The sequence below is a fragment of the Lithobates pipiens genome, unplaced genomic scaffold (assembly GCF_037356315.1).
Source record: "Lithobates pipiens isolate NorthernLeopardFrog02 unplaced genomic scaffold, aLitPip1_a1.2 Scaffold_23, whole genome shotgun sequence".
NCBI lineage: Eukaryota > Metazoa > Chordata > Amphibia > Anura > Ranidae > Lithobates > Lithobates pipiens.
Genome location: NW_027507785.1, coordinates 322,825,914 through 322,840,075, shown reverse-complemented (window position 1 = coordinate 322,840,075; position 14,162 = coordinate 322,825,914). Strand labels below are relative to the sequence as shown.

At 43.3% G+C, this 14,162-nt stretch overlaps 1 protein-coding gene across 3 annotated transcripts in view; it reads right to left on the bottom strand.

Moving 5' to 3' along the window:
* The window catches only part of FYB2 (FYN binding protein 2), a 108,675-nt gene that overhangs the window by 70,063 nt on the left and 24,450 nt on the right, over positions 1–14,162 (bottom strand). For 2 of the 3 annotated variants that reach the window (XM_077450639.1, XM_077450640.1), the window contains exons 4-5: positions 5,301–5,337; positions 2,263–2,363 (exon numbers count right to left, since the gene is read on the bottom strand). In XM_077450639.1, the coding sequence (XP_077306765.1) occupies positions 2,263–2,363; positions 5,301–5,337 (138 nt within the window). The remainder of the gene's footprint in view (positions 1–2,262; positions 2,364–5,300; positions 5,338–14,162) is intronic. The other variant, XM_077450641.1, reaches the window with a different exon arrangement.

Here is a 14,162-nt window from a genome sequence, read left to right as displayed (position 1 = left end):
ATGATCCGATCCGTGACTCTGATCCGAGGAACGATCCAATCCGTGAGTTTTTTGATCCGTTGCACCCCTAATGGGTACTTTAATGAGATGCAATGTACAGGGATAGGGACAATTGTAGACACTCACTCAGGTTGAACTGTATGGACTGGTGTCTTTATTCAACCTTACTAACCATGCAACTATGTAATATACGCTTATTGTGGGGTTTTTTTTTGTTTTTTTTTACCAAAAATATGTAGAAGAATACATATCGCTCTAAACTGAGAAATAAATTTGTTTTATACATTTTTTTGGCATATTTATTATATCAAAAAGTAAAAAAATAAATAAAATTGCTTTTTTTTTCAAAATTGTCGCTGTATTTTTTGTTTATAGCGAAAAAATAAATAAATAAATAAATAAATAAAAAAAAACACAGAGGTGATCAAATACCACCAAAAGAAAGCTCTATTTGTGGGAAAAAAAGGACGTCAATTTTGTTTGGGTGCCACGTCGCACGACCGCGCAATTGTCAAAAAAGTGACGCAGTGCCGAATCACAAAAGTGCTCTGGTGAAGAAGGGGGTAAAATCTTCCGGGGCTGAAGTGGTTAAAGGCTTGAACGTCTGTGGATCAGAGCTCCTGGCCCCTGTACACTACCCGTGTCTTCCCTGCGCCCATAGTCCTCTTCTGCTTTCCTCTCTCCCTCCTTCTCATCCTTTGCTTCCCTTAATCCTATACATCAAGCATCAGTAAATGGTGGACTGTGACCCAGATGCAGACCACGGTTTACATCTGGACCAAATGACAGTCCTAATCAGACTGATGCAACCCTTAGCGCCCCCGGGTGTCCTCTCCGGGGACACAGGGTGGTCCTAGCTAGCAACCAATCACACACTTGTTAACATGGAAAAAAAAGTTGGGGACCTCCCATCCTCCATCCAGACCTGTTGCACCTCCCATCCTCTGCCCTGCTCTGTAAAAGGTAGGACTATGAAGAGGGGGCAGTGATTGGAAGGAAACAGAGACCACTAATATGAAGGGAGGGCTGATAAGTGAAGTGAAAGGGGGGGGAGGGGTCGTTATGTAAAGGGTGGATGACTGAGGACTGTGATGCAAAAAGGGGGGCTGTGACATAAAAAGATCACTGAATAAAGTGATGTAAAGTGAAGCCTAAGGACAGTGATGTACAGTGGGGACCGAAGAAAAGGGATCTCTGAAGACAGTGATGTAAAGTGGGGCTGTGATGTAAAGGGGGGCTGTGATATAAGGGGGGGGGAACTGCCATAAAAGTGGGGCTTGTGATGTAAAGGGAGGACTAAAGACACTGATGTAAAAGGGGTAACTGTAATGAAAAAGGGGTGGGGGGGCTAAGATGGAAAGTGAAGCCTAAGGACAGTGATGTAAAGTGGGGACTGTGAAGTAAAGGCATCACTGAAGACAGTGCTGTAAAGGGTGCGGGGCTAAAATAAAAGGGGGCTGTAAATGTTAACGGAGGACTGAAGACACTGGATGTAAAAGGGTCGCTGTTATGTAAAGTGAAGCCCAAGGACAGAGATGTAAAGTTTGGTCTGTGAATGAAAGAGATCAATAAAGACAGTGATGCAAAGGGGGCTGTGTAACGTAAAGGGGGGGGGGGAACTGACATAAAAGAGGGGCTGTGAAGTAAATGGAGTACTGAAGACACTGATGTAAAAGGGGAACTGTAATGAAAAATGGGGGGGGGGGGGAGCAAGATGTAAAGTGAAGCCCAAGGACAGTGATGTAAAGTGTAGACTGTAAATTAAAGGGAACATTAAAGACCGTGATGCAAAGGGGGGCTGTGATATAAGGGGGGAACTGACGTAAAAGAGGGACTGCAAAGTAAAGGGAGTACTGAAGAGAGGCTAATGTAAAAGGGGGGGCTGTGATTAAAAGGGGGGACTAACGACAATGATTTTATTGGGGGGGGGGGTTTAGATGTGATGGATCTTGGAGGAATGTGAAGGGTCTGCTGGAGGAAAAGTTCACCGAGTGGACCTCTGAGTTTTAAGATCCCCCTTTTCACTTTAAGGACCATCATGACTCAATGACTCTGATTCATTAGGTTTCAAGCAGCACTCATGACACCTTTAAATGCACCAAAGGCATGCTAAAGTGGCCTGCTAAATATTATTGTAGGAGATTTCAGCATGCCTTAAGCACACCTCAAGTGTTGCTGTAAAAGTATGAATCAAGATCAATGCATGCTCACAGGAGATGCACTATGTGTGCCATTCACAGCAACTAATACATAGCCACTCACCAGCCTGGGGCCCCTCTACTTCATAGACATTTGATTCGCTCTCCGGCGAGGCATGGAGGTTTGAGGCATCATCGTACAATTCTTCTCCATGGGACGGTGAGCTAAAGCAAAAAACACAAAAGGAAAAAGCTCACCCAAAGACGCACAAATGGCAAATGCATTCAAGACTATAAGGAAGACAAAATGACGGTCCTGAGCCCGGGTCTAGGCTCCGCCCCCGAGGTCCCCTGCAAGATTTATGCTTTATACTCACCTTTTAAAGAGGACTTCAGGTCAAATATGTGACACACAGGGTTCCTCCATCTCAAAGGCTTCTCTCTGGCGACGGGCAGTCCTCAACGTTGCAGAGAATGGGGCTGATGTGATGACGTCATTGTTCTCTGCTCTGCATGCGAGTACAGGATGCCACAGGGATGCCCCCTTGGGGGCGGGGCTATGACACCATGCACGTACTCACAGGATTTCCTCAGTCTTCTGGGAAGCACGATTCTGGCAACACAAAAGACGAAGAACCTCTAGGAGGTGGAAATAAAATGATTGTGGGGGGACAGTGCTGTAGAGAAGGCGAGCATTGCATGCAGAGCTCTCTTTTTTATTTTTTTATTTACCTCCTGGGGCCCCAACTGAAGCTAAACTCCGGCCTTCCCTTCAATGTTGCACAGTTGCTCCTGTATTGTAATCGCTTGCTCTGATTTAACTGCACACTGTGAGCTTCTCACAATGTGCATTAGAAGCTGCAGCAAGTCAAATGAAATCCACCTCATTTCCTGGCTGAAGGACATCCAGCATCATTTAGAGTTTTCCTCCACAGCCTGACTGTCCTTGGCCCCTCCCCTTTTATTAATTGGATTTCAGTTCTTTTAATCATGGAGGCTCAGCATCATATGTGGGAGCTATCTAGGGTAGACATGTGCGAATCGTTTCGTACAAATCTAAAATTTGTACGAATCCGAAAATATTAATTTTTATGCTTACAAATTTCATACGAAATTTCATTAACGAATTTCAGATCCAAATGAACAGAAACATGACTGGTGCTTTGTTCACCAGAGGAAGTCAGCACAGCGCAGGGATGGAGGGAACCCCTGATAATGATAAATTCATCATAACGAACATTCGTAATTGTTCCGAAAAGTTGACAAACCTAAAAGTTAAAAAACTCCAGGAAATAAGCATAGCACAATAGATAGATTCGTAAACTTTTCGTTAAAATAACGAAAGTTCGGTATGATGAATTTAATGAAAAATTCATATTTCATACGAATCCGAATTAAATTTCGTACAGGAATTACAATTTTTTTTTTCTTACAGAACGAAACAAATTTTTTGACAGCGCCCATGTCTAATCTAGGGCAGACTGCATAAAAAATAAAAAAGGGAGGAAGCCCAATCCTCCAGACTGACACCAACTCCAAACTGTCCCCCCACAATCATTTTGATATTTGCATAACTCCTCCCAAGATCCCGCCCACTGCTTGTATCAGGACTGAGGACCCTTGAGACAAGTACTGAGGCAGGGTGCTGTTCATTTTTCAGGAAGCTGATTTAATCCCATTAAATCCTATACAAACTCAACACGGCGGGTGTGGTGCAGTTTTTCAAAAATCGCACCAAAAGGGCACCTTTCATTGCAAATCAATGGGAATGCATCCAAAGCACATCAAAAGTGAATCAGTGTGAAAGGGCCCTTATAAAAAAGGTAAAAAAAACAAAAATAAAAAAAACACCAATTCTGTGTATATCTTTCCCCCAGCCCCACCTTATACTTACCTGAGCCCGATCTCGATCTATCGATGTGCATGAGAGCATCGGCTCTCTTCATACTCACTGGACACAGAGAAAGCAGTGGAAGCCATTCGCTACTGCTGCTGACAATTACAACCAGTAAGGATGGGGGGGGGGGGGCGGGCGCTGAGCCGCGTGATGTCTGTCAAGGGAAAAGGAGGAGCCAGAAGTGCCAGGTAGGCAAGTATAACATGTTTGTTATTTAAAAAAATAAATAAATACAATAACTTTAAATCCTTCCAAGACAGATAGGATGATGTATGGCAGGGGTCAGCTACCTTTTCCCACCTAATGGCCGGATTCAATGTATGTGAATGGATGGAAGGCCGCATTCACCTGCTAATAAATGAAGAAAACATTACGCAGCCCCCGCGCCTCTGGCCCCCCTTTACATTACGCAGCCCCCGCGCCTCTGGCCCCCCTTTACATTACGCAGCCCCCGCGCCTCTGGCCCCCCTTTACATTACACAGCCCCCGCACCTCTAACCCCCCTTTACATTACACAGCCCCCGCGCCTCTGGCCCCCCTTTACATTACACAGCCCCCGCGCCTCTGGCCCCCCTTTACATTACACAGCCCCCGCGCCTCTGGCCCCCCTTTACATTACACAGCCCCCGCACCTCTAACCCCCCTTTACATTACACAGCCCCCGCGCCTCTGGCCCCCCTTTACATTACACAGCCCCCGTACCTCTGGCCCCCTTTACATTACACAGCCCCCGTACCTCTGGTCCCCCTTTACATTACAAGACCCCAAATCCTTCTTTTGCACTTAAAAGCATTCTAAACACCAAGTCTGGCTGTTTTGAATACTGTAATTTAAAAAAAAAAAATTGGTGCCTTCAAGTCTTCTGTAAACCAGAAGTGATGTCATGACATCGTTTCAGGGTTACTAGATCCAAGACCTGTTCAAAGCCGTTCAAAGCACATCCGCCGGCTGGTCGTTTGGGCCTTCCGGTGGGACGGGAGAGCCGCAGAAGGCAGCAGGAGATGTCCCCTCCCGCTGCTTGGCATAACATCCTAGTGGCTTCAACTAAAAAAAAAAAAAAAAAAAAAAAAAGTCACAACAGGCATCACCCCGGTACAACCCCTTCAAGCCGAGGTCGCACATTTGGGAGCGGTCTGCGTGAAGGCGTTAAAATGTCCGCAGGCCGGGTGTATGTGAATTGATCATGTGTACTGACGGGCCGGACATTTAGCGGCGGGTTGTAGGTTTTATATTTTATCATATACCAGATATTCCACATAGCGTACCTGGGGTCAGGGAGCTCATATTCTGTCTCAGTCACTGCTGAAAGAAAAAAAATAAAAATATATATATATGTATATTTATATGTAGGTCATACAGACAAACCAAAATCTCTAAACATTTGGAGATCTACAGGAAGAAATTAAATATTCCACAAAAGGGGCCCATTGATATAAAAAATTAAATAAAAACTAAGTAGAGCTGGTATCTCTATTAGGCACTGTGATGGATCAACTGGCTCCCAGCCTGGGGGCCTCCATCAAGATACAGCTTCCTCCACTCTGGAATGAGGAACCAGTTATATTATAGATTATAGCTGAGCACTGCACCCATAAACTAGACACTAACTTAGGTGCAAACTGGAACCGACTTTATTGTAAATTCACACAGTACTTACAGTGCCTTGCGAAAGTATTCGGCCCCCTTGAACTTTTCAACCTTTTCATTTCAGGCTTCAAACAAAGATATAAGATTTTTATTTTTTGTGAATTACCAACAAGTGGGACACAATTGTGAAGTGGAACGAAATCTATTGGATTTTTGAAACTTTTTTAACTAATAAAAAAAATGAAAAGTGGGGCGTGCAAAAAGATTCGCCCCCCTTGCGTTAATACTTTGTAGAGCCACCTTTTGCTGCGATTACAGCTGCAAGTCGCTTGGGGTGTCTCTATCAGTTTTGCACATCAAGAGACTGAAATTCTTGCCCATTCTTCCTTGCAAAACAGCTGGAGCTCAGTGAGGTTGGATGGAGAGCGTTTGTGAACAGCAGTTTTCAGCTCTTTCCACAGATTCTCGATTGGATTCAGGTCTGGACTTTGACTTGGCCATTCTAACACCTGGATACGTTTATTTGTGAACCATTCCTTTGTAGATTTTGCTGTATGTTTGGGATCATTGTCTTGTTGGAAGATAAATCTCCGTCCCAGTTTCAGGTCTTTTGCAGACTCCAACAGGTTTTCATCCAGAATGGTCCTGTATTTGGCTGCATCCATCTTCCCCTCAATTTTAACCATCTTCCCTGTCCCTGCTGAAGAAAAGCAGGCCCAAACCATGATGCTGCCACCACCATGTGTGACAGTGGGGATGGTGTGTTGAGGGTGATGAGCTGTGTTGGTTTTACGCCAAACATATCGTTTTGCATTGTGGGCAAAAAGTTGGATTTTGGTTTCATCTGACCAGAGCACCTTCTTCCACATGTTTGGTGTGTCTCCCAGGTGGCTTGTGGCAAACTTTAGACGAGGCTTTTTATGGATATCTTTGAGAAATGGCTTTCTTCTTGCCACTCTTCCATAAAGGCCAGATTTGTGCAGTGTACGACTGATTGTTGTCCTATAGACAGACTCTCCCACCTCAGCTGTAGTTCTCTGCAGTTCATCCAGAGTGATCATGGGCCTCTTGGCTGCATCTCTGATCAGTCTTCTCCTTGTCTGAGCTGAAAGTTTAGAGGGACGGCCAGGTCTTGGGAGATTTGCAGTGGTCTGATAATCCTTCCATTTCAAAATGATCGCTTGCACAGTGCTCCTTGGGATGTTTAAAGCTTGGGAAATCTTTTTGTATCCAAATCCGGCTTTAAACTTCTCCACAACAGTATTACGGACCTGCCTGGTGTGTTCCTTGGTCTTCATGATGCTCTCTGCGCTTTCAACAGAACCCTGAGACTATCACAGAGCAGGTGCATTTATACAGAGACTTGATTACACACAGGTGGATTCTATTTATCACCATCAGTCATTTAGGACAACATTGGATCATTCAGAGATCCTCGCTGAACTTCTGGAGTGAGTTTGCTGCACTGAAAGTAAAGGGGCCGAATAATTTTGCACGCACCACTTTTCAGTTTTTTATTTGCTAAAAAAGTTTAAAATATCCAATAGATTTCGTTCCACTTCACAATTGTGTCCCACTTGTTGGTGATTCTTCACAAAAAATTTAAATTTTATATCTTTATGTTTGAAGCCTGAAATGTGGCAAAAGGTTGAAAAGTTCAAGGGGGCCGAATACTTTCGCAAGGCACTGTATACCATACAAAATCAGATAAGAGCCTGATCACATTATCCTAAACAATGCAAAAACTGTAAACAGTGATGTCAGTACATCTAATGAAAAATGAACAAACAGTTAGCTAATAAAAACAGTAAGCTAACAGAACATCCCACAATAGTTTGTTAATGAGGTGAAGTGGACACAATACTAGCAGACAGACCGATAGAAAAAATAGGGGACTCATTTGCCAATGGGAATTCACACCTAGGAGGCACACAATGGTGAAATATACAATGAGAGAAAGACACCTTAATAAAAACAGATTATAGCAGGAGACCCAGTATCAGTTTATATTGAGCTGATTATATTATATTATCCTTTTTAGAGGGCATTATATATTAATGGATATTTACCTGACTTTTCAGCATATACCGTGCATTTTACTCCTGATGATTGGCTAGAACGCCATGAAACGTGCCGAGTTTCCAAATAAGAGTACCAAGACATACCCAAATTAACAATATCATTGTCTATTACCTGTACATGTATCATGTGAATTTTACTTAAATGCTCTGTATTTTGTATGAATTATTTATCTTGTATTGATTGCATCAATTATGTCCATTGATTACTTGTATTAATTATGCTTTATCATATTTGTTAAGTAAATCTTTTATGAGTATATTGTACCATTTATGAATATGATTGTAAAAAAGATAATGCATCAGTATCAATCATGGATTACCTTATGGGATTGAAATGTTAACATCAATACAGATAGATGTATCATTGTATACAGTATTATATACATTCACATGCCTCATGCAAAGTCCCACTTAATTTTTTCTCCAATATGCAACATTTAGGGGTGGAGGCATGTGGGCATGTCTGTTTTATTACAGTTGTGACAGGCCACATTTACTTTTAGCTGATTATATTAACATAAATTCTGAGCTTCTGAGTCTAGGAGGGGGGGGGGGGGGGGTGACGCAGTCATTTCTCTTTTGGGCACACAGAGGCCCCAATCCAGGTCCTTGGTTCCCAGAGTGTGTTTTTCGGGGGGGGGGGGGGACCTGGACCCCAATCTGAAGCAAGACCACTCTAGGCACAAACGTCCCGAGAATAGAGCTCCCTCCAAAGCCAGGGACCATAGTGAACAGGCAAGAGGCTACCATGCAGCCCCCTCCAAAGACCCTGTCCTGGTTGGGTCTGTCACAGGCACTATAGGAATGCTGTGGGGGGGGGGTTGAAATTAGTGTTCGGGGTTTATAGTAAAGGTTAGGATTGAGGGGCACTGAAATCTGTGAGCAGAGTGCTGCAGACTGTTAGTCACTGTCTCTCTGCTTTCCAGAGTGCTGGACTGTGGGAGTGACTGGGAGAGGCTGAGCCAGCTGTCGTTACAGGCTTCTGGACCATACGGTCTGGATCTTTTCAGCGCATGCACTGGTTCTGTGTTGTCTGCTGCAGGGCTGGGACAAGGGGTGGGCAGGAGGGACAGTTGCCCTGGGTGCAATGGTTTATCGCAGGGATGAGGATGCCCTGATGCAAATTCCAAGGGAAGCAGGGGGTGCAGTTTGGCATCTTTGCCCTGGGCGCTGGATGACCTTGTCCCAGCACTGGTCTGCCAAAAGCAGGCTTCAGCTCACGGCAAGTTGAAAACAGATCACAGGAGTGCAGAAGTCATAAGAGGGCCAATGAGAGCTGCCGAGCTGGAGGCGTGCCATTGTGTGTCTGTGTAAACCCAAGGAGAGAACAGGCAGCAGCTTCAGCTGCCCACAGTTATAATGAATACAGCCAGACTCGACGGAGGGAGATTTCTGCAGCATATTTGGCAAGTACAGAATCACAGTATATATAAAATATGCAAAGTGGTTGGAGGGAAGCTTTAGAATGGCCAAGACGTTTTTAGTACAAATTATGTGAGCGCACTGCAGTTGCTCTTTAAAAGTAACTCTGCCCTGTAGTGAAGTGCTGGGTGTTTAGTGTGTTGGGTATGTCATTTCTTGCCCAGCTTGTAATAAATAGAAGGTTGAGCCTTCTAAAGAAAAAAAAAAAAAAAAAAAAACACACACCTTTCGCTATATATTGTCGCAGGTCAGGAATTTGACCAGACAAAATTCTTGCACGGCCCACTTTAACTGAGGCGGGTCAGGGGAGCACTGCATTGTATTTTGCGCTCCGCTCACAATGGAAGTCATATGGCGGTAGGGGTGAGGTATGCGTCTCGTGTTCTACTTTACTAAAAACCAGTGTCAGCTCTTTTACTCGGGGCACTTGCGATGTTTCACATAACGATCTTCAAACTTCAAAAGCGACAAAGCAAAAACAAACATTGACATAAAGTGTGTATTTGTCAGGGCTGGCCACTCAGCTGTCGGCTAATTGCCAGCTCTCTTCTCTCTCCACAGTTACCAGCTGTTCCCAAAGATGCTCGTCTGACCTGCCTATTTAAAGCCTTCCAGCTCACTTCTCCTCTGCCTTCGCGTTGGTCACATCACAGGGAACCATCTCCTGCTGTTTGTTTCAAGACTGGCTTTCTGACATCCCTCCTGGCTCCTTATCCTGCTTGCAGTTGCTCTCCTTGGATCCCTGACTTCAGGCCTGGCTGATTACCCGACCTGGCTAATGAACTTTGGACTAGCTGACTACCCGATCTGGTTACTGGACTTTGGCTATGCTTGACTACGCTTTTTCTATTTACCTTTTTAGTAATAAACAAGTGCGATTTAATTGTACTTCTGTCTCAGTCCGATTCATGGTTTCTGACAGTATTGATGTCTACATGGGCACTCTATTGGGGTTGGGTAGTGCTGCCACTTGTAGTTCCTCAGCACCCCAAGCCATGGGTGCAGCTTGCTCCCTATATTCCCTGACCCAAATTGTATTTTTCTCCATAACAATTGCTAAAGGAAAATAGAACATTTTCGGCTAGGTTCACACCCTACAGGTGCAATGACACGTGTGTTTGTGTGTGCCACAGGAAGGGTAGAAAAAGAAGTACACAACACTTTTCCAAAATTGTGTTGCACCCACCTGCACCATGCAGTTTGGCATGCACAAAAATTTTTTTTAAAAATTCCCATATTAGCAGATGCATGGGGTGTGCCATTATTTATTGGCACCCTTGTGTGTACACAAAAGGGAAACAGGTTACTGTGCTTGAAAGGAAAGCGCACAATTTTGTGTATGTCCCAAACGTGAACAATGTGTAAACATAACATAAAGCAGTATTAAACACAAAAGCAAACATTATATTGCAGTTTACTGATTCTTAGATGCAGTGGCTGCATTAGTTTTCTTTATACTTTATTCCTACCATTTTCCCCTGGTGATCTGGCATGAGAAGTCTGTTTAACAGAACAAGCTCTCTTGCAGATTTAGCAATTAGAGAGATGAGATGTACCATTTACCACTGATAGGGGTGCTTAGAATGATCAGCTTTTAATAAACATAAAAAAATTAAAAAAAAAGGGGGGGGGGGGGGAGCACGGATACATGCTTACCCTCTGAGCACGAATTCCCTCTCCTCCCAGGACAAATCCATCCCCTGCTGAAATCTGCCCTCCCAGCACAAATCTTTGCCCCCCCCCCCATCCCAGCTCAAATCCTCTATCGCCTCGAATCCCCACAGCACAAACCCACCCAAAAAATAAAAAAATAAAATAAAAAATAAAATCACTGCTCCTGGCACAAATCCTCTACCTCTCAAATTTCCCCTCCGAATACACAGCCCCCCTCACTCCAAATCTTCCCCCCCCCATCATTCCTAATAGCACAAATCACCCCCCACCAAAAAAATCCCCACCCCTAGCACAAATCCTCTCCCCCCCAAAGCAAGCACCCCCCGATCAAATTTGTACCCTCTGCTGCCTCCCAAATTCCCACACCCAACACAAATCTTCTTGTGGCGCCCCCACCCCACATGATACTACAGTCTCCCCTCCTGCTCACCCCCTTGTCCCAGTCCCGAGTACATCTAACACTCTCCTCTCCCCAGACTGACAATGCCGCTGTCTAAAAAGGTGCCCCCTGTGCTCCTTCATCTGGAGTGGAGGTGCTCTAATAAAGGTGGTGTGTTACTGGTGAGATCACCAGGTAAAAACAGAGGTGGGGGGGAGGGGGGGGGGAACAGATGCCTAAAATATCAAACGAATGCAGCCACCACATCTAATGATTGGCGAGCTGCCACATCTTACATTTTTGGTTTTGGGTTTAGAGTGGTAGTAAGCCCTGCTTGGTCATTTGTACCTACAGGTAAGTCTATAATGAGGCTTACCTGTAGGTAGAATTTATATCTCCTAAACCTGCACCATTTAGGAGATATTCACCCTGCATGCAGCCGGTGATGTCACCGGCGCATTCGCTCTGAAGGTCCGGCACACCTTGACATGTCAGCACTTTCAGCTGTGACTGCATAGCACTGAGGGCTTCATTCCAAGGTATTTGTATAATGTGCTAGTTGCCTTGCAGGGGATATTTTTTTCCTCAAAAGCCACACAGCCACGGTTTACAACCACTTTAAAAACACTTTCAATATTCAACTACTTTTAGTATTTTTATTTTAGCAAATAAATGTAACCAATAACTACAATGGTTACATTTGCCAATTCCCTCCACAGTTCTACAGAATTGTTACATATAAACAATGAGAACGGCCGAAAGCCGACGAGAACTACCGAGCACTGCCGAGATACGCCGGACATCCGGCTCTGTATCTCGGCAGCGGCATTTAAAAAAAATTTAAAAAAAGCTGCAAATAAAAAAACTGACAAGGCTGCAAATGACACTGACAAGGGTACAATGATGGACAAGGCTGCATGACAAAGCTGCATATGACACTAACAAGGCTGCAGATGGACACTGATAAGCTGCATTGATGGGCATTTAAATGCAATTTTTTTTTTCCCTTAAAAACTTCCCTCCTAAAAGTTTTTTTTCCTTAACGACTTTCAGACCGGACCATTTTGCTGGCTTAAGACCAGACCACGTTTTGCGATTCAGCACTGCGTCGATTTAACTGACAATTACGCGGTCGTGCGACGTGGTTTCCAAACAAAATTGACGTCCTTTTTTCCCACAAATAGATCTTTCTTTTGGTGGTATTTGATCACCCCTGCGGTTTTTATTTTTTGCGCTATAAACAAAAATAGAGCGACAAAAAGTCATTCTTTTTTAACTTTCTGTTATAATAAAAATCCCCCAAAAATATCTAAAAAAAAAAATGGTTTCCCTCAGTTTAGGCCGATATGTATTCTTCTACATATTTTTTGAAAAAAAAAAAAAAAATAAAAATAAAAAAAATCGCAATAAGCGATTGATTGGTTTGCGCAAAAGTTATTGCGTTTACAAAATAGGGGATAGTTTTATGGCGTTTTTATTAATAATTTTTTTTTTTTTTTTACTAGTAATGGCGGCGATCAGCGATTTTTATTGTGACTGACATTAAGGACGGAAACATCGGACATTTTTGACACATTTTTGGGACCATTGTCATTTATACAGCAATCAGTGCTATACAAATGCAGCGATTCCTGTGTAAATTACGCTGGCAGGGAAGGGGTTAACCAGGGGGGCAGTGTAGGGGTTAAGTGTTCCTAGGGGCATGTTACCAACTGTGGGGGGCTGTGCTTTGTGTTAGTGAACACTGATCTCTGCTCCAATCACATGGAGCAAAGATCAGCGTCACTTGTTGCTAGGCAGAACAGGGAGATGCTGTTTACAACGGCATCTCCCCCATTCAGCCGCCCCGTGAGACGATCGCGGGTATCCCCGCGGCGATCGAGTCCGCGGGACCCACGACCAGACTCACAGGGTGGGCCCCGACCGGCACGTGAGCGTGCCGCTGTCGGCGCAGACACGGTGGCAGGGCGGCATATAAAAATGGACGTACCTTTACGCCAATATGCCTGCCCGTGCCATTCTGCCGACGTACATCGGCGAAAACCGGTCGGGAACTCGTTAAAATTCCCTCCTAAACTTGGGGTGCGTGTTACACGCCGATAAATACAGTATATATTTTGAGACAAAGATGTATACATTTCACATGCTCCCCAAATTTAAACACACCGGCTCCCCACTCACACCTGTGACCTTGTAGCACTAAAGAGTCACATGACACAGAGGAGGGAAAATGGCTAATTTGGCCCAATTTTCACTTAGGGGTGTACTCACTTTTGTGGTTTAAACATTAATGGCTGTGTGTTGAGTTATTTTGAGGGAACAACAAATTTAAACTGTTATACAAGCTGTACACTCACTACTTTACATTGTAGCAAAGTGTCATTTCTTCAGTGTTGTCACATGAAAAGATAGAAGAAAATTGTTACAAAAATGTGAGGGTGCACTTACTTTTGTAAGATACTGTATCTATTCAGAAATTAATTTCTACACATGAAATGGTGTTCATTTAAATTTTAAAAGTGAAAAAAAAGAAATAAAGCCCTGCACTAATTACAGGTATGTGTAAAAAAAAAAAAAAAAAAAAAAGACAGTAATAGCAAAATATAAAAAGAATAAAAAGTAAGAGCTGCTGCCAATTTAGTGCACACCCCACACTAATCGTACATAGCAAACATTCTTTAAATGAATAATAATCAAAATGTATCAATGTAAAAATAAATCAATCAGTATAAGATGTAGTGCTAATGTGGACACTAAAATATTATTTAAATTTTTATAAAAAAAAAAAATATATATATATATATATATATATATACATACACACATACACACACACACACACACACACACACACACACACACACACATATATATAATTATTATTATTTTTTTTTTTGCACAAATGGTATTTAATGTTGATATATGTATATTGATGAATTTGCATGTTTGCACATTGGGACCTTACATTGAATAATAATCAAAAT